General features: G+C 44.4%; 1 protein-coding gene across 1 annotated transcript in view; it reads left to right on the top strand.

The window, feature by feature from the left end:
• Window positions 1–7248: 7248 nt before the first annotated feature.
• ippk (inositol 1,3,4,5,6-pentakisphosphate 2-kinase) overlaps window positions 7249–23468 on the top strand; it is a 101111-nt gene continuing 84891 nt past the window's right edge. The window contains exon 1 of the mRNA XM_078209760.1: window positions 7249–7498. Within this exon, the coding sequence (XP_078065886.1) occupies window positions 7418–7498 (81 nt within the window). The 5' untranslated portion in view covers window positions 7249–7417. The remainder of the gene's footprint in view (window positions 7499–23468) is intronic.

The raw sequence follows: 23468 nt of genomic DNA, 5'->3' as shown, positions 1-23468 counted from the left end.
TTGACAAATTGTAAAAGCATTTCAAAGAAAAAGTGTTACTTGATAAATAAATTTTTGAAATCCATTTTGAAATCCATTTCATGTACCGTACCGGGGCGGCACGGTAGCACAGTGGTTAGCACTGCTGCTTCACAGCTCCAGGGACCTGGGTTCGATTCCTGGCTTGGGTCACTGTCTGTGTGGAGTTTGCACATTGTCCTCGTGTCTGCGTGGGTTTCCTCCGGGTGCTCCGGTTTCCTCCCACAGTCCAAAGATGTGCGGGTTAGGTTGATTGGCTATGCTAAAAATTGCCCCTGAGAGTCCTGAAATACGTAGGTTAGAGGGATTAGCGGGTAAATATGTAGGGATATGGGGGTAGGGCCTGGGTGGGATTGTGGTCGGTGCAGACTCGATGGGCCGAATGGCCTCCTTCTGCACTGTAGGGTTTCTATTATTTCTATTATGTGACATTGTTGTGGAAAATTGTTGCTCTAAATATACTGACTACTAAATGTTTATAGTAAATACATAATCAGTGTTTAGTTTTTAAATACACAGTGTGGTTCCTGTCCAAAACCTATCCATAAGTGATTCATCCTGCCTATTGAACTTGTCTGGCTCTGTAAACCTTGTGGCTCCTAGTAGTTGTACAAATTTGCTAATATCATTGTAAGCAGAACAGACTTGCATCTTGTTATAATGTTGTGGCACCACCAGATAGAGAAAAAGCACGAAAGGGGTGTTTTCCAAACCAGACCTGATAGCAGATATTATAATAATATGGGCCAGAATTTTATGGAAACAAGTCCTGTCACTGGGACTGAAAGCGGGTGTCATGGTTGAGCAGGTGAGGTCAGAGGCAAATTTACAATCAAATACACAGGGCCCTGAATAACAGGGGGGGTTGTTATGTTGGCCATGGGGGATCATCAATGATCCCCCATGGCCAACGAGCTTCCCTATTAGACGAGTGAAAGTTCGCTCAAAAGGGAAGGAGCAGTGGGGGGTTTAAAACCAGCTGGCTGCACTCAGGCTGGCAGTCGAAAGACTCGGGACTGACCTTCACTCTGTAGCTGCTGAACGGAATTTCAAACACACTATAAATAAAGGGTTATTATTGACGGAAGACTGGCCTTGGACAGAGCCCATTGTGGAACACTCAGCTGGTCTGGCTGATGTTTGAAAAAAGCAGTGAAGCTGCTCATCCAATCACAGGCTCCCTGCATTTGCTACTGATAGAGCAAAACCAGGCTGTGATTGGACAAGAAACAAAGAGTGGAAGGGAAGATACCAAGAAGGGAAAATATTTAAATGTTTGAGTTGGACTTGGACCCCAGTTGCAAGCAGGGGAAAAGCACTGAGAATTAAGGTGAGGGAGAGGTGACTGCAGCAAGCATCAGGCAGGGGTGTAAGACAGGCAGCAGGAGAGCAAGGACCTGAGGCGAGGGAGAGATGCCATTGGTGAGCACCAGGTGGGCATGGGTGAGGCAGGTATCAGACAGAGCAAGCCCTGAGCTGTTCGTTGCAGCGGCCTCTCCCTCACCTCAGGACCTCACTCTCCTTGCTTTACCCACATCTGCCACTCACCGCGTCCACTTCTCCCTCACCAGGTATGTGTGAGGTAGCAGACCTCAGTCCAGCAGCAGGAGGCACCAGGTGAGGCAGCAAACCACATGCGAGACAGCAGACAGAGGTGAGGCAGCAAAGTGGATGGAGGATCCCAGTGGTGAGGCATCGGAGTAGGCGGAGGATCCAGAGGTGAGCAAAGTCAGAATAGGAGCATGTGAGGGGTTTGGGTGGGGAGAGGGTAAGGGAGGGGGGCACGTGAGGGGGTTGGTGGAGGAAAATTGTCTGTGAGAGAGAGAGGTATGGGCAAGGCTAGAGTGAGTGTTCTAGGAAATCTGTGATCAGAATCACAGCTTCATAAAGAGGTCAGCTTTGATTTCAGCAAAGCAATTATTCATAAAGGCATGTTTTCACAAGTGAAGAAGCAGTGATCTACAAGTGTACTTTTGTGGCTTCTGCCATCGCATTCTGGGGGATGTGGGCGGAAGGGTTTTGGGTGGGGAGACTCAGAAATGGTGACTACAGGGCCCCACGTACTGTAAATCCGACTCTGGATGAGGTGCTCAGTATGGACTCCTGAATAGCTGATACAATTTTTAAAAAGCAGCCAGCAGAATGTTTTGATGCAGCAGCCCTGGAGACAGCAGTCAGAGAACACTGGCGACTGCACCAATTGTTGTCAGAAGATCAAGGGTCGCTTCAAGGTTCAATGATGCCTCCCTGGAGATACTGATCCAGGCTGTAAGGGTACAGAGGGCAGTTTTGTTCATGAGCTCTGGAGCAATGGTTGGATGAGAGGGAAAATGAAAGCCTGGAGTCATCATTAGGTACTTAGATGTGCACAAGGAATGGTGGGGTAGAGTGTGCCCTTGCACCTTGGGGTACTTCTTAAGGCGCTTCTGGCATGGACAGTGACTCCTCAGCCCCTCTGATGGTGACAGCAGTGCCTCAATAACCCACACAGAGGAGGTTCATCTAATATGCCGGGGTCCTTCAAGCCTCAGGCCGCCAAAGGAAAGCAACCAGGATCATCGAGAGCCAAGGAGAAATGTCAGAAGTCTGTCTCCATCTCAATTAACAAAGTAAGCGGAGGACAAGTTAGAAGCACTCAATATGAAGAAATCCACTTTGCTACACCGAGGTTTCATGGTTTATATTTTGATGTTAGATGTTACTTTGTTACATATGTGCCTTAAATTAATTCTGAAGTGGTGCACCACTAAAAGAATGCTTTACTTTTTTCACTTTTTTTACGACTGTGTCCTTAACAGTTCGCTGGTTCCTCCAAAGACAACGATGGCCATACTGAATGAGGTTAATGCACTTCCCTTGCTGTTGCCTTGTGTGATGACGGGCCCACGGAAATAGTGAATCCTAGGAAATTGCAACAGGGCTGCAGAAAGTGAAGAGTTTATTTGACTGGCTGGGTGCGTAGTAAGGCTTTGTGAAACATACTTGTACTCGAGTTGAGAGACTCCCTTTTGTGTAACTTATTGACTTTGCTTACTGTCGTTCAGGGTCCTCATCCTGTTGCATCGTCCCCCTCCCTATCTCTATTCTCAGAGAAGGCACTCCAAGATGTCCTTGTTGTTCCCTCTGGAGTGTGAAGTCGTGTAGAGAAGAGCACATCTCCTTCATTCGTGAGGCCGCTGCTGGACTATCTTGAAGGACTTCACCAGATCTGCTTAGGGCTTATGAAGATGCAGTTCTGATGCCTATGTTCCGTGTCAGCTGTTGTATCCATTCTGCCTGTGCTCAGCTTCATCACAGGCATTCAGTAGCATCTCTCGTGCGTAGCTTTTATCACCAAGTATCCAACCATTAAGGTGAGCTCCTGGGATTGCCTTGTTATGCAGACATTGTGAGAATTTCTTGGGAATCTTACACAAATGTCAAGGATCCATTTTTGGTGATCGTGGACCAGTTGTACTTTGAACCAATGGAATTCCTTCCTGTTGATGAAGGCTGTGTGCCTGGTCCATGATGACACACACATGCAGTCGATGACAGCTTGTACCTGGGGTAATCTAATGATGGCCCGAAATCCGATGATCCCCTTCAACCTGACTATACGATCATTGCAAAAGTGTATGTTCTGGCCTCTTTAACATGGCATAGGTCACCATTTTGATGAGCCTCAGACTGGCAGAACCCATAAATATTTCCAGAATATCCCTTTAATGGTTGTTAGGTGTAAAAATTCAGTATCTCTGTGACTTTGAAAGTAGTAGGCATTGGGTGATTCATAGAACCCTACAGTGCAGAAAGAGGCCATTCGGCCCATCGAGTCTGCACCGACCACAATCCCACCCAGGCCCTACCCCCATATCCCTACATATTTTACCCGCTAATCCCTCTAACCTACTCATCTCAGGACAATAAGGGGCAATTTTAGCATGGCCAATCAACCTAACCCACACATCTTTGGATGCTTGCCATTTCTCATTGGGCTCAGCTCTTTCACCATCATAGCACACAGCTCCCAAGAGAGGTGCAGCTTTCAGCTACACTGCTGCTCTGACATTTGCATGAAGTTGAGCCTCTTAACAGTAGACTCTCTCCAGAGAGTATTGCCATCTGTAAGAGACTGGTTACATGCCCCTTGAGTCCTATTCCTCTCTTTGTGCCCCATTCCTCCCTGCTCCTTTCCAGGCTTATGATCCCAGTTCCCCTCTAGTTGCTGCTGCCCCACTGCCTGTAGTTTCATATCTTTCTTTTTCTGGTTCTCCTCACTGGAGGTCCTGAAGGCTGAGTGAATGAGACCCATGGCAAAGAGCTGCACTCCATCCTACGTTCATCATACAGCTGTGTATGTGCAAGTGCCAAGTCAGTAAGGACACTGAACCAGGATGCCTCCGCTGTGTTAGGTAAGTTGCTCTAACTTGTTATTGCCATTGTTCATTCAGTTTCACCCTCGTTATCAAGACACACTACCTTTCATGATGGTTGCTGACTGCAGTCAACTCTAATATTCTCATTCACCCTTTGTGGTTTTGTAAATATTTGAAAAACCTGCTAAAACCACAATTAAATGCTTGTTTCATAGGTCTAATTACCTTCCTGCCAGCCCAATTGCCTCTGGTAATATCTATTAGCAATGTTAAGAGGCCAGGCTTCTCTCCCAATGACCTTTGCTGCCAGTTACCAACTCTCCCACCTCCCAGCCCTTCTCCAGTAGGTTGGTAAAATTCCAGCCATAGTGTGTTCCAAAGCCAGATGATAATAGACTGGAATGAAAACTTTAAAACATATTATTTTTAGCATGTCAGAGCAAACTATCTTGTTTTGTGATTTGTAAAAAGGGGGGGGGGGGTATTAGCAACAAAAGTCTTTAATAAATACTTTTTATCAGTTCAATGCATCTACATGTATGGTGCACATCAGTACACAGTGAGTCACAGAAATAAATACACAAAGACCTATTGTGCATTTAGTCGATGAGTCAGTTGCTCAATCCATTATTTTGTTGTTTTTGTTCATCTATTTTAAGGTTGCACTCCATTTTCCTTTGCAGGTTGATGGAAAGTCAAACAATTTCCCTTCTCAATTTATGCTTACAGATATAATTTTTAAAAAGCTTTCACTTCACAATAACAAATTCAATTTGTGAATTTTTAATATCATTGTGTCAATAAATTGAAACAATAAAAGAGGGACTAGCACGACGAATCTAGAAATGGGAAATTGCAATGCTGTGTATGATTTTTTGGCTGATAATAAGTTAATAAAATAGCACAATAATAAAATGAACTAGAATGAGATGGATGCTGTAATTGTATCAATTAAGCATATGATTAAAATCAAGATTACAATTTCTAATGACAAGATTGATCATGATTATTCTTCTCAAATCACTTGACAGCTCTAGTTCAAACATTAAACAGTGTGGATGAATAAACTCAATTCTCTGACCCCTATGAAACAAAAACACTCTAGCCAAACTCTGGCCACAGGGCATTTGTGCAGTCATCCACCATCCCCAGATACGACAACATTACATTTTACGTTCACCAAGACCAACAAATGCCGTAATAAAAATGCATCGGATCTCATTTACCATGTTAGGTAATAAAGATTTGGAAATTTGCTACAGCAAGAGTAAAAATCGAAAGCGCTGCACGATAAACTGAATTGAATGGGCATTCTAATGGCCCTGAAAGGAATTCATATAACTGCTTTTTAAGGCCCAATATTTTATTTTCTGAAATATTTGCGCTTAACTGTGTAGAGTATTGATCCCTTTATTTATAGATCAGACCATGTGATTATTATTTTTTCAAATTAGAACAGATTCAATATTACAATTTCACACCTTAAAGTTTACAAATACCATGTATTTTTTTCCCTGTTACAAAATCTTCAAAGTATGTTAGACAATAAACTGATCTTTATATTGATCTAATTTTCACTTAAAAAGAACTGGATGTTACATTGAGCTGAGCTACACCAAGTATACAACACAAAAACAGGTCATTCACCCAACTAGTCTGTACTGGTGATTATCCTCCACACAAACCTTCCATATTCTTATATTTCTTTATCCCTCATATGTTTATCTAGCTTCCCTTAAATGCATGTATATTGCCTCAACTACACCTCCTGGTTTTCCACATTCTTAAGGTACAAAAGGTTCTCTGGAGTTCCCTATTTGGTTTATTAGACACTGCCTTATATTTATCTAGTTTTGGATACCCCACAAGTGGAAACATTTTCTCTATCTTTTCAAACATTTACTTAATCTTTTACACCTTTATCATATCAATCCTTAGCTTTCTCTTTAATAGAGAAAATAATTAGTATGTTCAGCTGTTCCTGATAAGTATCCTCCCAGTTCCATTATAATCCTCGTGAATAATTTTTACACCTTCGCCAATGTTTCTACATCCTTTATATATTATATAGACCAGTACTCTGTACATGATTCCTTGTGTGGAATACTCCATTCAAGTTCAACAAAACTCATCAGCTTGTCAATCCTACCCTTCCGGAAGTGAACCTGTGCTTGTTTTTATAGCGATTTGCCCTCCAAATTTATGTCTCTCTCGAAGGTATGTTTATCACGTCACCTGAGGATTAGCATGCACGTTGATACTGAAATTAGAGTAGGATACATAATATATTTGAACATTGAATTAACTTTGAAACAAACGTGCTTTACACACACAAGTTTAGGTTGCTCTCAGGTTTCAGGAGAAACATCGAGTAGTACTTATTCATTGTGGTGGGAATCAGACATCATTAAAGTATTCACTCTGCTTCATATTTTTGAGAAATAAATAACAAAAACAATAAAATTGTGCGTTTTTTTCCCAGCCTGGTGTGCTTTTGGATTCCTGAGAAATGAGTTAAAAGTTTCAGGTCGATGATGTTCAACATCTGAAACGTTAACTCTGTTCCTTTCCCTCAACACACCTGTTGAGTTCGAGCATTTTCTGTTGGTGTTTTCGGATTTCCGGCATTTCGTATTTTGTACTTAAGACTGTTTCGCCATACTGCACATCCGCCACTTTCTGTAATCCCCGAATTGGTGTGGGCTTTGAGAGGAGGAACCGTGTCAGGAGCCACTCACCAACCGCCTCAGACTCTTCCTCTCAACCGAACTTGGGGAACAGCTATGGTGAGGGGGAGGGGAAGGCTTACCAATCAGGAGCCACTCGCCGCCCGTTCAGCTTAAAGGGCGGGCGGGCGGTTTGAACTTCCGGCAGTCGGGGTAGGGTGCGCTTTCCTCTTCCTGTGCGCGCGGGGGGGCTCTCGCGGCTGTCAGAACCGGATTCGAGCATCAAGGCACTTTGAGTGGATGTGAGGGGACAGGGAGCGACGGAGCAAATAAATAACTCACGATTATAGAAATAAAAACATAACTCTGGCAGTTATGGAAGTGGAGGAACTCGACGGGAACGAGTGGAAATACCACGGGGAAGGCAACCGGAGTTTGGTCGTCTCCCACGTCCAGGTTAGTCGGTTAGCGGCAGTCGCTGGCTCGCGCTTCTTGCAGCACACGGCGGAGGCGAGGCGGGAGGCGGATGAAAGCAGCGGCTCCCCCCGCGGGCAACAAGCCTCTCACAAATGGGGGGATGAGGGGGGGGGGAATCTTAATTCCAATCTTCTCTTCCTTACCCGATCCCCGCATGCAGCACGCCGCGCGAAAGTTAGAGGCTTCAGTTGCTGTCAAACATACCGGGCTGCCTCGGGATTTCTCCGCAGAGTCTCACACGCTCTCTCTCCCTCTCTTTTATAGATCAACTTGTCACCGTGGTGTCGCCTAGTTGCGCTTTTGGAGGCGACGCCGGCGCTGAGGAATTCTGAAATAAAAACAGGCGATGCTAAAAAGGTCGCCGATCTTGCTAACTTTCGCTCCGCGCTTCTCTCTCCACAGATACTGCCCGACTTGCTGGGAGCATTTTTCGGTTCATGAGTGACATTAGGTTTTGCTGCGCTGAATAAACACACATTTAGTGGTTTATTTTTTTTAAAGAAAGTGTGATGATGCAGTATTTATTTAAACCCGCGATGATCTAATTTAATCCCCCCCCCCCCCCCCAAGGAAGGGGCGTAATGAGGTGTTTATCTTTTGCTAGCTGCCTGCTTCAAGCAAATACTACAAACGAAATCGGGTTCAGAGTTATCCCGTCATGGTCATGTGCTTTGTGATCTGCCTTGGGTTTATTTATTAATTTGTGACTTTATTGCTCGCTTTGGTAAAGGTGTAAAATTGCCACATGTTAAAAGAATGCACACTACAGCACTGAATAGGATTTGGTGTCACCTTATGTTGTTTAACTGCATTGTCTTTTGGGTATGTGTGCAGCACCGAGCTTACTGCCCCATCTCAAGATGCTTTAGAACATTGACGGTACTATGAGGTTGATATAGTGACGTGATGCCTATCTGTATGATTGGTACGGTGGCGTTAGGATACCGAGGTATTTAAAAGTCTCTATGCTCTTTCGACATTTTTATCTAGTATTTCCCTTTGGAAGGCAATAGATGTTGTCGGGTTACTCATTTGTGCTTTGAAAATTGATAGTTTTGCCTTGCCTTTCTGTGTGGTTTCTCCGCCACAGAATTTTCTGTGTATCTTCAGGGAGCTACCGAGTATCTTTGTAAATCTTCTCAAAACTGGGGGGGCAGGGGGAATCTGATCCTTGGTATTCTGGGATTGTAAGGAAAATATTGATCAGAATTACTAATTTTGATTACTCTCCCATGATGTTATTAACCGATTTAGTTGTAAAGGGAAGTGGTAGATGCTTGCATTCAACTGCGAGCAAACATGCACTTTGTTAATGACAAAGTAGCATTCAGTATCCAAATTCATGGTAAATTGAAGCAAGTTAGAACAAGTCAATCAATTCCTCTACCTAGGAAGCACAGTAACAACAAAGATCGAAATCCAAAAAAAATTTGACACGGTGGCGCAGTGGTTAGCACTCAGCACCAGGGACACTGGTTCAATTCTGGCCTTGGGTGACTGTGTGGAGTTTGCATGTTCACCAGACGTCTGTGTGTCTGTGTGGGTTTCCTCTGGGTATTCTGGTTTCCTCCCACACTCCAAAGATGTGCGGGTTAGGTTGATTGGCCATGAAAAATTGCTCCTTAGTGTCAAGGGGATTAGCAAGGTAAATACATTGGTTTCGAGGATAGGGCCTGGGTGTTATTGTTGTTGATGCAGACTTGATGGGTTGAATGGCTGCCTTCTGCACTGTATGGATTCTATGAAGTGTTTTTAACATCTGCATCAGTCTTGAAACGAGAATCTCTGTACTCAGTCAGCAATGAACTATGGATATGAAGCTTAGCACATTGGGAAAGAGGAAGAAAATCATCAACTTTTGAAACATGGTGCTTAAGGGTAAGCTGGGTGGAGAAAAAAACTAAAGTTGTACTAAAGAAGAAGGGCGGCACGGTAGCACAGTGGTTAGCACTGCTGCTTCACAGCTCCAGGGTCCCGGGTTCGATTCCCGGCTCGGGTCACTGTCTGTGTGGAGTTTGCACATTCTCCTCGTGTCTGCGTGGGTTTCCTCCGGGTGCTCCGGTTTCCTCCCACAGTCCAAAGATGTGCGGGTTAGGTTGATTGGCCAGGTTAAAAATTGCCCCTTAGAGTCCTGGGATGCGTAGGTTAGAGGGATTAGCGGGTAAAATATGTGGGGTGGGATTGTGGTCGGTGCAGACTCGATGGGCCGAATGGCCTCCTTCTGCACTGTAGGGTTTCTATGATTTCTATGAAGAAGAGAAGCCTTTAAATAACCTCAAAAGAAAAATTGAGTTTTTTAAGACATGTTATCCATGCAGAAAAGTTGGAGTGCTTAATCATTACCAGATGGATTAATGGAGAAAGATAAAGACCAATGGCGAAGAAAGCCATTAAAGACTGGCTTAACCAGAACCCCAATAATGAGGGCATCCACTGTCACTATGATAGGCAACCATGGTTTCCAAACATTTCTATGTTATTTGATGTGGCATTTAGAGAAGAACAATCCTATGACCCTGAGGTGAGGATAGGATCAGGCTCAATTCTGATCACTGAATTCTCACATTTGAGTGACCACTTAGAGAAACACTAAATCTCCTTGTTACTCCATGGTTCTCATTCTCCTGATTTATAAAACATCCTGATCCCTTTATCTTCGCTCATCTGCTATAGTTCCCATCATTTGATGTGTTGATGCCCTTCAACTTCATGCTTCCATTGATACTAGTGTCATCAACAAGCTTGGATGTCTCGTGCTTTTTCCCTGAGTATACAGTAAAATGGTTGAAGACCACTATTTGCAACCTGCCAAATGAGAAAGCCGTTATCCCTTTTGTTTCTTGTGTCAGTAAGTTTGCTTCAATTTCATGCATTCTTTTTGTTAATAGGTTCCTGTGAAAATGCCACGGTCTTCAGGAAGTTCATTTAAATAGTGTCTGTAGACATTTCTACCTCTAGTTATGTAATTTTGAGATTATTTAGATCAATTTATATTTGCTGAAGTGCTTGGTCACCATGTCCATAATATTCGATTTGAGTAATTTTTACATAGTAGATATTAAACCAGGAAATTATAAGCCTGTTAGTCTATCTCAAGTAATGGCTGTTATTGTCTCTGATTGGAAACAATTATACAGCACCAAAAGAGGACCCTCGGCCCATTGTGTCTGCACTAGGCCATCGAGCACCGAGATATTCTAATCCCATCTTCCAGCACCTGATCCGTCGACTTGTATGCTATGATGTTTCAAGTGCTCATCTCGATGCTTCTTAAATGTTCTAAGTGTTCCTGTCCCTACTTTCAGGCAGAGTGTTCCAGATTCCCACCACCCTTTCGGTGAAAAGGTTTTTCCTAAAATCTCTGCCAAATCTCATAGAAACATAGAAAATTGGTGCATGAATAAGCCATTTGGCCCTTCGAGCCTGCACCACCATTCAATATGATCATGGCTGATCATCCATTTTTAGTATCCCACTCCCGCTTTCTCTCCATACCCCTTGATCCCTTTAGCCACAAGGGTCACGTCCAGCTTCCTCTTGAACATATTGAACAAACTGGCCCCAACGAGCTTTCTGTGGTAGAGAATTCCAGAGGTTCACAACTCTGGGTGAAGAAGTTCTTCCTCATTTCAGTCCTGAATGGCTTACTCATTCTTAGACTGTAACCCCTCGTTCTGGACTTCCCCAACATCGGGAGCATTCTTCCCGCATCTAGCCAGTCCCATCAGGATTTTTTATTTTTCTATGAGATCCCCTCATTCCTCTAAATTCCAGGTGAGGACAAGCCCAGTCGATCCCGTCTTTCTTCATATGTCAGTCCTGCCATTCCAGGAATCAGTCTGGACTCCCTCAATAGCAAGAATGTCCTTCCTCAGACTACGAGACCAAAACTGCACACAATTCTCAAGGTGTGGCCTCAACAAGACCCTGCATAACTGCAGCGAGACATCCTTACCCCATATGCAAATCCTCTTGCTACAAAGGCCAGCATGCCATTAACTTTCCTCACCGCCTGCTGTAGCTGCATGCCAACCTTCAGCGACTGTTCCACCATGACACCAGGTTACGTTGCACTTCCCTTTTACTAAACTGCCACCATTCAGATAACCTTCTTTCCTGTTTTTGCCACCAAAGTGGATAACCTCACATTTATCCACATTATATTGTATTTGTCCACTTGAAAGCTAGTGGCTTGTGTGCTACCAAATAAACCTGTTGGACTTTAACCTGGTGTTGTGAGACTTCTTACTTTTTCTGCTTAGCCAGCCTGTCCAAATCACCTAGCATCCTCCTCACAGTACGCACTGCTACCCAGCTTAGTGTCATCTGTAAATTTGGAGATATTGCATTCAATTTCTTTGTTCAAATCAATGTATATTGTGAATAGCTGGGGCCCCAGCACTGAACCCTGTGGTACCCCACTAGTCACTGCCTGCCACTCTGAAAAGGACCTGTTTGTTCCCACACTATGCTTCCTGTCTGCCAGTCAGTTCCATATCCACATCAATACACTATCTCCAATACCATGAGCTTTAATTTTGCTCACTAATCTCGTGTGGGACCTTGTCAAAAGCCTTTTGAAAGTTTAGATACACAACATCTACTGGTCACATCCTCAAAAAAATTCCAGAAGATTTGTCAAGCTCGATTTCCCTTAAGTGAATTCATGCTGACTTGGACCAATCCTGTCTCCGCTTTCCAAATGCTCAGTTATTGCATCCTTAAGAATTGACTCCAGCATTTTCCCCACCGCAGATATCATCAGGCTAATCAGTCTGTAATTCCCGGTTTGCTCTCCGTCCTTTTTTAAAAAGTGGGGTGACATTAACTACCCTCCAATCCACTGCAACTCTTACAGAGTCTATAGAATGCTGGGAAACGATCACCAATGCGTCCACTATTTTTAGGGCCACTTCCTTGAGTACTCTGGGATGCAGAGCATCAGGCCCTGAGAACTTATTGGGTTTTAATTCCAGCAATTTCCATAGTACAATTTCCTGACTAAGGATTTCTTTTAGTTCTTCATACTAGACCCTCTATCCCCTAGTATTTCTGGAAGATCATTTCTGTCCTCCTTAGTGAAGTCAGATCCAAAGTATTCATGGGGTTATGGGGATAGGGACTGGGTTGGATTGTGGTTGGTGCAGACTTAATGGGCCAAATGGCCTCCTTCTGCATTGTAGATTCTATGATTTGTTCCGTTGGAGTGTCACCTCTTTGTTGCCCATTACTTTTTAACTGTAAGGGACCTGTATTTGTCTTCAGTCTTTTTCTCTTCACCTATCTATAGATGCTTTTAGAACATAACATACGAACATAAGAACGAGGAGCAGGAGTAGGCCATCTGGCCCCTCGAGCCTGCTACGCCATTCAATAAGATTATGGCTGATCATTTTATGGACTCAACTCCATTTACCTGCATGCTCACCATAATCCTTAATTCCTTTACTGTTCAAAAATTTATCTATCCTTGCCTTAAAAACATGAGGTAGCCTCAATTGCTTCACTGGGCAGAGCATCCCACAGATTCAAAACCCTTTGGGTCAAGAAGTTCCTCCTCAATTCAGTCCTAAATTTGCTCCCCCTTATTTTGAGGCCATGCCCTCTAGTTCTAGTTTCACCTGCCAGTGGAAACAACTTTTCTGCTTCTATCATCTATTCCCTTCATAATCTTGTATGTTGATTAGCTCCACCCCACCTCTACCTCCTTGTTTTCATTTTATTTAATTTATACTCTTCTCTTCCTTTTATTTCTTTATTGTCTTTCATTTTTCTTTTCCCCCCCCCACTCTTTCCCCTACTTGACCCCCCCCCATTCCTTATCTTTTCTTCCCCCTTTGCTTCCCCTTCTCCCCCCCCCCCCTTTTCTAATTTACCTCTCTCCTACCCATTCCCTCCCACCCCCTCTCCCCACATCTTCATCTCATAGAAACCCTACAGTGCAGAAGGAGGCCATTTGGCCCATCGAGTCTGCACCGACCACAATCCCACCCAGGCCCTACCCCCACATATTTTACCCGCTAATCCCTCTAACCTATGCATCTCAGGACTCTAAGGGGCAATTTTTAACCTGGCCAATCAACCTAACCCGCACATCTTTGGACTGTCACAGCTTATCTGTCACAGCTTATCCTCTGATTTTGGCTTCTCTGCCGTTTGGCCATTCACACCCTTTATTCTCTCTATGGTCTGCCATTAGCAGTCCTTTACCCTTGTTTCTGTGGCTATGACTCATCTTTAATTCCCTCATCATCCTGCAGTATAATATCTCCCACTTTTTATGCCTTTTAGCTTTGACAAAGGGTCATCTGGACTCGAAACGTCAGCTCTTTTCTCTCCTTACAGATGCTGCCAGATCTGTTGAGATTTTCCAGCATTTTCTGCTTTGGTTGTTGAGTTCCCTCCCTGATCAACCTGGAGCCAGGTCTCTAATCCTAATTACATCATATCCGTTAATGACTGTCTGCACAGTTAATTCATCCACCTTATTACAAACGCTCCTAGCATTGAGACACCGAACCTTCAGGCTTGTTTTTGGGTATTTATTGTCCTCTTAGAATTATACGGTAATGTGGTCCTTTTTGATTTTTTGTCTTTGGCTTCCCTACCTTCCACTTTTTCCTCACTGCCTTTTGCTTCTGACTCCACTTTACTTCCCACTGACTTCCTGCATCGGTTCCTGTCCCCCGCCATATTAGTTTAAACTCTCCCCAACAGCACGAGCAAACACTCCCCCTAGGACATTGGTTCCAATCCTGCCCAGGTGCAGATGTTCAATTTGTACTGGTCTCACCTCCCTCAGAACCGGTTCCAATGTCCCAGAAATTTGAATCCCTCCCTCTTGTATTACCCCTGAAGCCAAGTGTTCATCTTGCCTATCCTGACAATCTACTCTGACTAGCACATGGCACTGGTAGCAATCCTAACATTACTACCTTTGAGGTCCTACTTTTTAAGTTTAACTCCTAACTCCCTACGTTCTCCCACTGGTGTGCGCAAGCTCACTGATTCTCTTGCCCCTTAAATGCATGTCCCCTGGCTATTGACCCCTCTACTAAAGGTAAAAGTTTCATCCTATCGAACCTATGAATAATGTCCCTTATAATTTTGTACAATAGAATCAGGTCCGTCCTCAGCCTTCTCTACTTCAAGGAAAATAACCCCAGCCTAACCTGCTTCTTTTCATAGCTGAAATGCTGCAGCCCTGCCAAATCTCATCTGCACCCTTTTTTCTAATGCAATCACATGCTGCCTAGAGAATGGCAAACAAAACTGGACACAGCACTCTAGCTGTGGCTTAACGAGCGTTTTATACAGTTCCATCACAACCTCCCTGCTCTATGCCTTGGTTAATAAAAGCAAGTATCCTGATTTGGAGGACTGGGGATTTATTTCCTTACCTTTTGATAGCCTGGGGTGTAAACTATAATTTCCTGAAGATTTATCTCTCTTGACTGTCATTGTTTTCTCTAATTTTTACTTAAATCTAGTGGATATCTGAAGGTTTTTACACTATCTCTGGCACATTACCCTGTTCCACTGCTGTACGCATTCAGGTCCCGTTGCCCCTTGATCCATGTAAAGTCATCACCAATTATATATATATTTTCCTTTATTGCATCCAGAAGATATGACTTCACATTTCTCTGAATTAAACTTGCATGTACTGGCTTGGCAGTACAGAAATTGAGCAATGCTTGAAAAAAAATGCGTGCCATTGAAGCTTTTCATTTGGCACTCATCAGGACAAATGCAAGAGTGCCAGATTTCAAAGGGAGCAGCAGCTTTATACTGTATGGGAAAAGATTTGGTTTATAATTGTCACGTATTCGTATACAGTGAAAAGTATTGTTTCTTGTGCTATACAGACAGGGTGCTGATTTGTTGGTTTGGTCGAGGTGTTGCCTTGGAAATGCAACAGGGACTATTGTCCCACAGGCTTTTTTGCTTAATTCAAAAAAGGCACGATGCTGGGACATGATCCCTTTTCCCGCAGAGAACAGGTTCTTCTGCCAAATCTGAGCTGTATTGTGAGCCCATCTGATGTTGTTGTTCATAGAAACCCTACAGTGCAGAAGGAGGCCATTCGGCCCATCGAGTCTGCACCAACCACAATCCCACCCAGGTCCTACCCCCACATATTTACCCGCTAATCCCTCTAACCTACACATCTCAGGACTCTAAGGGGCAATTTTTAACCTGGCCAATCAACCTAACCCGCACATCTTTGGACTGTGGGAGGAAACCGGAGCACCCGGAGGAAACCCACGCAAACACGAGGAGAATGTGCAAACTCCACACAGACAGTGACCCGAGCCGGGAATCGAACCCGGGACCCTGGAGCTGTGAAGCAGCAGTGCTAACCACTGTGCTACCGTGCCGCCCCATGTAATTCCCGGCACACTTGAGGCCGTCCAGCTATTGTTGTCCAATTGTGGAATTGTACCTAACATTAGACATTGTGTTCTGAGTTTTGCAAGTGCGAGTTGGCTGAGTCTGGTCTGTACGCAGCCCATTGCAAGCAGCTGAAGGGATGCTATTTGATATGATCCACTAGTTTTGGGATGTGCCATTGAAATTTGTATACCACATTTTGTCACATGCTTTTCTTTAATTGAAAAAAGGCACAATGTCTGGACGTATTCTTTCTGCTTGCAGAGGACTTGCGCACTAGAAGCTACATATATTTGTATGCAGGGTCCTGTCCTCTGCAAGCAGAACATGCCCAAACCAGTCAGCTGAGTTTGTGAATTGACCACATTCTAAGAGATAAAATAAAAAGTGACATCACAGGAAAACGGGTAAGTGATTTGTTGGTGAGTGTTTTGATCATTTATTTTGATTTTGATTTATTATTGTCACGTATTAGTATACAGTGAAAAGTATTGTTTCTTGTGTGCTATACAGACAAAGCATACCGTACATAGAGAAGGAAACGAGCGAGTGCAGAATGTAGTGTTTACAGTCATAGCTAGGGTGTAGAGAAAGAGCAACTTAATGCAAGGTAGGTCCATTCAGAAATCTGACAGCAGCCAGGAAGAAGCTGTTCTTGAGTCGGTTGGTACGTGACCTCAGACTTTTGTATCTTTTTCCCGACGGAAGAAGGTAGAAGAGAGAATGTCCGGAGTGCATGGGGTCCTTAATTATGCTGGCTGCTTTGCTGAGGCAGTGGGAAGTGTAGACGGAGTCAATGGATGGAAGGCTGGATTGGGCTACATTCACGACCAATGCATCTAACTAGCGCATCTTTTGGACTGTGGGAGGAAACTGGAGCACCCGGAGGAAACCCACGCAGACACAGAGAACATGCAGACTCCGCACACACTGACCCAAGTGGGAATTGAACCCGGGTCCCCAGCGCTGTGAGGCAGCAGTGCTAACCACTGTGCCACCACACTCTTGCAAGTTGTATGGATAAAAGTGGGGGCTGCAAGGTGGATGAGCAAACTGACCATGGCACCAGAGTACAGGAAGCCATTCAAGTGGGGAAGTTACTGGAATGTAGTGATAATAGCGGACAGTGTGGCCAGGGCGATAGATAAGTTCTTTGCAGCCAAGAGTGGGAATCCAGAAGGCTGCGTTGCTGGCCTAGTGCCAGGATTCAGGGCATCTGCCCTGGGTAGGAGAGGAACTGTTGTGGAGATGCCGGCGTTGGACTGGGGTAAACACAGTAAGAAGTCTCACAACACCAGGTTAAAGTTCAACAAGTTTATTTGGTGGCAAAAGCCACTAGCTTTTGGAGCGCTGCTCCTTCGTCAGGTAAGTGGGAGTTCTGTTTATATTTTATATGCTCAAAATCATGTTATACTTTATATGCCCTGTTTGTGAACAGAACTCCCACTTACCTGACGAAGGAGCAGCGCTCTGAAAGCTAGTGGCTTTTGCTACCAAATAAACCTGTTGGACTTTAACTTGGTGTGTTGTGAGACTCCTTGCTAGGAGAGGAACTTGCAGTGGAAAAGGGATGATACAATAGTTGTGCTCCACGTAGGTACCAATGACATGGGTGAAACTAAGGAAGAGTTTCCTGAGGGAGTATGAACAGCTAGGGGATAAATTAAAAACCAGAACCTCCAAAGGCAATAAACTGGCCACAAGAAAATTGGCATACGGTAAATCAGATTATAGAGTTAAATGAGTGGCTCAAAAATTGTTGTGGGAGAAATGGATTTCCATTCATGAGGCACTGGCACCAGCATTGGGGAAGTTGGGAACTATATAATTCGGGCAGTCTTCATCTAAACTGTGCTGAACCAGTGTTCTTGAGTCATATAACTAGGCAATAGTGGAGCAAAGAGATCAGGTTTGGGATAATGTGGTAAATTAAATAAAGACAAGGCATGAGAAGAAAAGTGGTCAGAGCGTGGCAGAGTGCACCAACAAGTTGAAAAATACAGACTCTGCATCTGAATTTGCGTAGCATTCTTAACAAAACAGATCAATTGAGAGCACAAAAATAAAAATGTATTATCTGATTGCCATCTTGCAGCCACATCTCTGTAATGGCAAAGGCTGGGACCGGAGCGTTAAAGGGTATATGACGTTTTGGAAGAACAGGAAGCTAGGAAAAGGTGGAGGGTAAGCTCTGTTAATTAAGGATGACATTGGTGCAGTCAAGAGAGATGACCTCCATTCTGGACATCGGAATACAGAATCAGTTTGGGTAGAAATGAGAAGTAGAAAATGTAAAGATTCACTTAAGGTTGGTTTATAGGCCTTCTAACAGGAACCACGCTGTAGGATGGAGTATAGAAGAGGAAATAATGGCTTGTGAGAAATGTACAATGATAATCATGAGTTATAGATTGTTCAAATCAGAGTGGCAGAGGAAATCCTGGATGATGAGTTCATCGTATTTTCAGGACAGTTTCTTAGAGCTGCATGTTCTCGAGCCAGTAAGAAGTTTAACAACACCAGGTTAAAGTCCAACAGGTTTATTTGGTAGCAAAAGCCACACAAGCTTTCGGAGCTGCAAGCCCCTTCTTCAGGTGAGTGGGAATTCTGTTCACAAACAGAGCATATAAAGACACAAACTCAATTTACATGAATAATGGTTGGAATGTGAATACTTACAACTAATCAAGTCTTTAAGAAACAAAACAATGTGAGTGGAGAGAGCGTCAAGACAGGCTAAAAAGATGTGTATTGTCTCCAGACAAGACAGCCAGTGAAACTCTGTGGGGGTTACAAATAGTGTGACATGAACCCAATATCCCGGTTGAGGCCGTCCTTGTGTGTGCGGAACTTGGCTATCAGTTTCTGCTCAGCGACTCTGCGCCGTCGTGTGTCGCGAAGGCCGCCTTGGAGAACGCTTACCCGAATATCAGAGGCCGAATGCCCGTGACCGCTGAAGTGCTCCCCAACAGGAAGAGAACAGTCTTGCCTGGTGATTGTCGAGCGGTGTTCATTCATCCGTTGTCGCAGCGTCTGCATAGTTTCCCCAATGTACCATGCCTTGGGACATCCTTTCTTGCAGCGTATCAGGTAGACAACGTTGGCCGAGTTGCAAGAGCATGTACCGTGTACCTGGTGGATGGTGTTCTCACGTGAGATGATGGCATCTGTGTTGATGATCCGGCACGTCTTGCAGAGGTTGCTGTGGCAGGGTTGTGTGGTGTCATGGTCACTGTTCTCCTGAAGGCTGGGTAGTTTGCTGCGGACAATGGTCTGTTTGAGGTTGTGCGGTTGTTTGAAGGCAAGAAGTGGGGGTGTGGGGATGGCCTTGGCGAGATGTTCGTCTTCATCAATGACATGTTGAAGGCTCCGGAGGAGATGCCGTAGCTTCTCCGCTCCGGGGAAGTACTGGACAACGAAGGGTACTCTGTCCACTGTGTCCCGTGTTTGTCTTCTGAGGAGGTCGGTGCGGTTTTTCGCTGTGGCGCGTTGGAACTGTTGATCAATGAGTCGAGCGCCATATCCTGTTCTTATGAGGGCATCTGTTGCGATCCTCCTCATCCGAGCAGATCCTATGTATACGGAGGGCTTGTCCGTAGGGGATGGCTTCTTTAACGTGTTTAGGGTGGAAGCTGGAGAAGTGGAGCATCGTGAGGTTATCCGTGGGCTTGTGGTACAGTGAGGTGCTGAGGTGACCGTCCTTAATGGAGATGCGTGTGTCCAAGAATGCAACCGATTCCGGAGAGTAGTCTATGGTGAGTCTGATGGTGGGATGGAACTTGTTGATGTCATCATATAGTTGTTTCAGTGATTGTTCACCATGAGTCCAAAGGAAGAAAATGTCATCGATGTATCTAGTGTATAGCATCGGTTGAAGGTCCCGTGCGGTGAAGAAGTCTTGTTCGAACCTGTGCATGAAGATGTTGGCATATTGAGGTGCGAATTTGGTCCCCATGGCTGTTCCGTGTGTCTGGATGAAGAACTGGTTGTTGAAGGTGAAGATATTGTGGTCCAGGATGAAACGGATGAGATGTAAAATTGCATCTGGAAACTGGCAGTTGTTGGCGCTGAGCACTGAGGCCGTTGCAGCAATGCCATCGTCATGGGGGATGCTGGTGTAGAGTGCCGAGACATCCATTGTGACGAGGAGCGCTCCTGGTTCAACTGCTCCATGTGTGCCGAGTTTCTGTAGGAAGTCCGTCGTGTCGCGACAAAAGCTGGGGGTTCTTTGTACAATGGGTTTCAGGATGCCCTCGACATAGCCGGAGAGGTTCTCGCACAGGGTCCCATTGCCCGATACGATGGGACGGCCGGGTGTGTTTGCCTTGTGTATCTTCGGGAGGCAGTAGAGATCTCCAACGCGGGGAGTACGTGGGATGAGAGCACGGAGGGTGTTCTGAAGGTCCGGATCAAAGGTCTTGATCAGAGTGTTGAGTTGACGGGTGTGTTCTTTGGTCGGATCTGCAGGTAACTGTCTGTAGTGTTCCTCGTTGTTTAGTTGTCGGTACACCTCTTTGCAGTAATCCGTTCTGTTCAGTATGACGATGGCCCCTCCTTTGTCTGCTGGTTTGATGACAATGTTGCGGTTGGTCATGAGAGCGTGGATGGCGTTACGTTGTGCTTGGGTGATGTTCGGGGCTGTCTTGTGAGTGCGGCTGATGAATTTGGTGTTGATGCACCTCCTGACGGCTTGGGCATACATGTCAAGTCGAGGGCAGCGGCTTTCCGGAGGAGTCCAATTTGACTCTTTCCTCTTCGGGTGCACTGCGGATCTCTCTGTCGGCTGTTCCGGTTCATTGGCTGTCCCATTGTGTTCGTTGTTGGCCTCTTGGGGTTTGTGGAAGAACTCCCTCAGCCTCATTCGCCTGATGAATTCTTCTGTGTCTGCTGCGAGACTGATGGGGTCTATTTTGGTGGTGGGGCAAAAATTAAGCCCTCGGCTGAGAACTTCGATTTCATCTGGTTGAAGTGTGTAGTCCGATAAGTTGACAATGGACTTCCCTGCAGTGGTACTGTTTTCTACTGTGGTACCGGGGGAGGCTTGGTTGCTGCTGGTGGTGATGCCGAGTTTCTCAAGTTTTCTGTTCTTGGTGTGCATGTAGATGGTGTAGTTCCTTTGTCTCGTCTGCTTGGCAGAGTTTCGCAGCTGGTCTGCATCCTGAGCGCAAGTTGAGAATATGGACTCTATCTTGGTTTCCAGGCTGCAGCGTTTGCTGTAGAGTTGGTGTATGAGGTGGTTGAGGAGGGTGAGAGAGGTGCGACGGCAAAGTCTCTCAGCGTAGTCTGTGTTATAGGTTGACCTGAGTGGGTTCGTGATCCGTAGTCCTTTCGGTATTTTGTCTGCTTTCTTGCATCTTTGTAGAAACTTGATGTCTGTGTCGATATGCGCGATCTTCTTGGAGATCCTCTCCACTTGGAGCCGGCAGTTTGCGGTGTCTATGTTCTAGAGCCAACCAGAGAACAGGCTGTGGTCTATCTGATAATGTGCAATGAGATAGGATTGATGACCTCATAGTAAAGGCACTCCTTGGTAGCAGTGATTATTCATACGATTGAATTTCACATTCAGTTTGAGGTGATAGGAGTGGATCTAAGACTAGCATTTTAAAATTCGATGAGGACAACTGTGAGGGCATGAAGGCAGAGCTGGCTAAATGACTTGGCAAGTTAGGTTAGGGGATTGGTCAATAGTGGCAGACATTTCGGGAGATATTTCAGAATAGATGTGTTTCAGTGGGAAAGCAAGACCCTTAAGAGAAGGGTGCACCATCTGGCTAACTAAGGAAGTTAAAGTTCCTGTCAAATTGAAAGAATAAGCATAGAATTCAGCAAAGATAAGTGACAGGTCAGAAGATTGGACAAAATATGAAGAACCGCAAAGAATGACTAAAAAAATACCAAGGAGGGAGGAATTAGAATACGAGAGAAAGCTAGCTAGAAATATTTTTAAAAAGTAAGTGTTTCTACAAGTATTTGAAAAGGAGAAAGGTGTGGCCTTCCAGAAAATGAAAATGGGGAATTAATAATGGAAAATAAGGAAATGAATTGAACAGTTTTTGTGCCTGCCTTCACTGTAGAGGATAAAAGTAACATCCCCAAAATAATTTTGAAATGGAGGTGAAGGGGATAGTAGAACTGAAAGCAATTGCAGGGAAAGTGGACTAAGAAAATTATTAGAACCAAAGGCTGACAAGTCCAGGAACCTTAAAAGAAGTGTCTGCTGGGATAACGGATGCATTGGTTTTCATTTTCCACAATCCCCTATATTCCAGAAAGGTTCCATCAGATTGGATAATAGTAAATGTGACCCTCTGTTCAGGAAAGGAGGGAGGCAGAAAGCGGGAAACTGCAGGCCAGTATGCTTAATATGTCATAGGAAACATTTTGGAATCTGTTATTAAGGGGGTTATAAAAAAGCACTCAGAACATCTCAATCCAATCAGGCAAAATCAACATTTGTTTTGTGAAAAATAAATTGTGTGACTAATTTATTGGAAATATTTGAGGAAGTAATAAATAATGTGGATGATGGGGAATCTGTGGATGTGTTGTGCTTGGATTTCCGGAAGGCATTTGACAAAATGTGACATCAAAGATTACTATGCAAAATAAGAGCTCACTGTATAGGGAGTCGCATGAATAGAGGATTGGTTAGTTAATAGAAAACAGAGTAGGCATAGATGCCTCTTCGGGTTGGTGAGATGTGACGAGTGGAGTGCCACAGGGATCTGTGTTAGGGCTTCAACTATTAACAATTTATATCAGCGACTTGGATGAAAGAATCGTGTGTGGTTGCTAAATTTGCTGATGCAAAGATGGGGAGGAAAGTAAGTTGTGAGGAGGGCATAAGGGAATCTGCAGTGGGATATGGATAGGTTAAATGAGTTGGCAAAAATTTGGCAGATGGGGTATAATGTGGGAAAATATGAACTTGTCCACTTTGGCAGGAAGAATAGAAAAGCAGCATATTAAATGGAAATAAATTAAAGATCTGGGTTTGCTGTACATGAAACACAAAGTTAGTATGCCAATGTGCCAAGTGATTAGTAAGACAAATTGAATGTTTATTCTAAGGAGGATAGGATATCGAAGTAGAGATGTTTTGCTACAGTTGTGTAGGGCATTGGTGAGACCTCAAACTCAAGCTAATACTTATCAGAAATTGAAAGATTAACTGACTTAGTTCCAAAGATTTGTGTGAGGTCTGTTGGGCCTTCTGCACACTACTTCCAACTGTTTGACACTCCATGTTCTTGCTCTCATGCTCTCTCCTTTCTATTCTTTACCCCTCAAGCAGTTTGGTCACATGATCATTTACTGGAAGAACCTGCTTTACCAAAAATTATTTTAAGGGGGCCCTCGTCCCAATGCAAAATATAGTTTTCTCTTTCAAGCGCTCGTGGGACATCACACCAGAAAGGCAGCTTTATTAGAGGGCCAAGTTATGTATTTAGGTTTAATGACTCATTGAACTGAACAACTGCATTCCTGACATGTCACTCTGAGGCATCAGCCGAGATTATGTGTCAGAGTCCTGGAATGGGTTTTTAAAACC

Source organism: Mustelus asterias, chromosome 3 (genome assembly GCF_964213995.1).
Source record: "Mustelus asterias chromosome 3, sMusAst1.hap1.1, whole genome shotgun sequence".
Classification (NCBI taxonomy): Eukaryota; Metazoa; Chordata; class Chondrichthyes; order Carcharhiniformes; family Triakidae; genus Mustelus; species Mustelus asterias.
The sequence above is the reverse complement of the archived record's forward strand: the minus strand, read 5'-3'. Positions and strand labels throughout refer to the sequence as shown.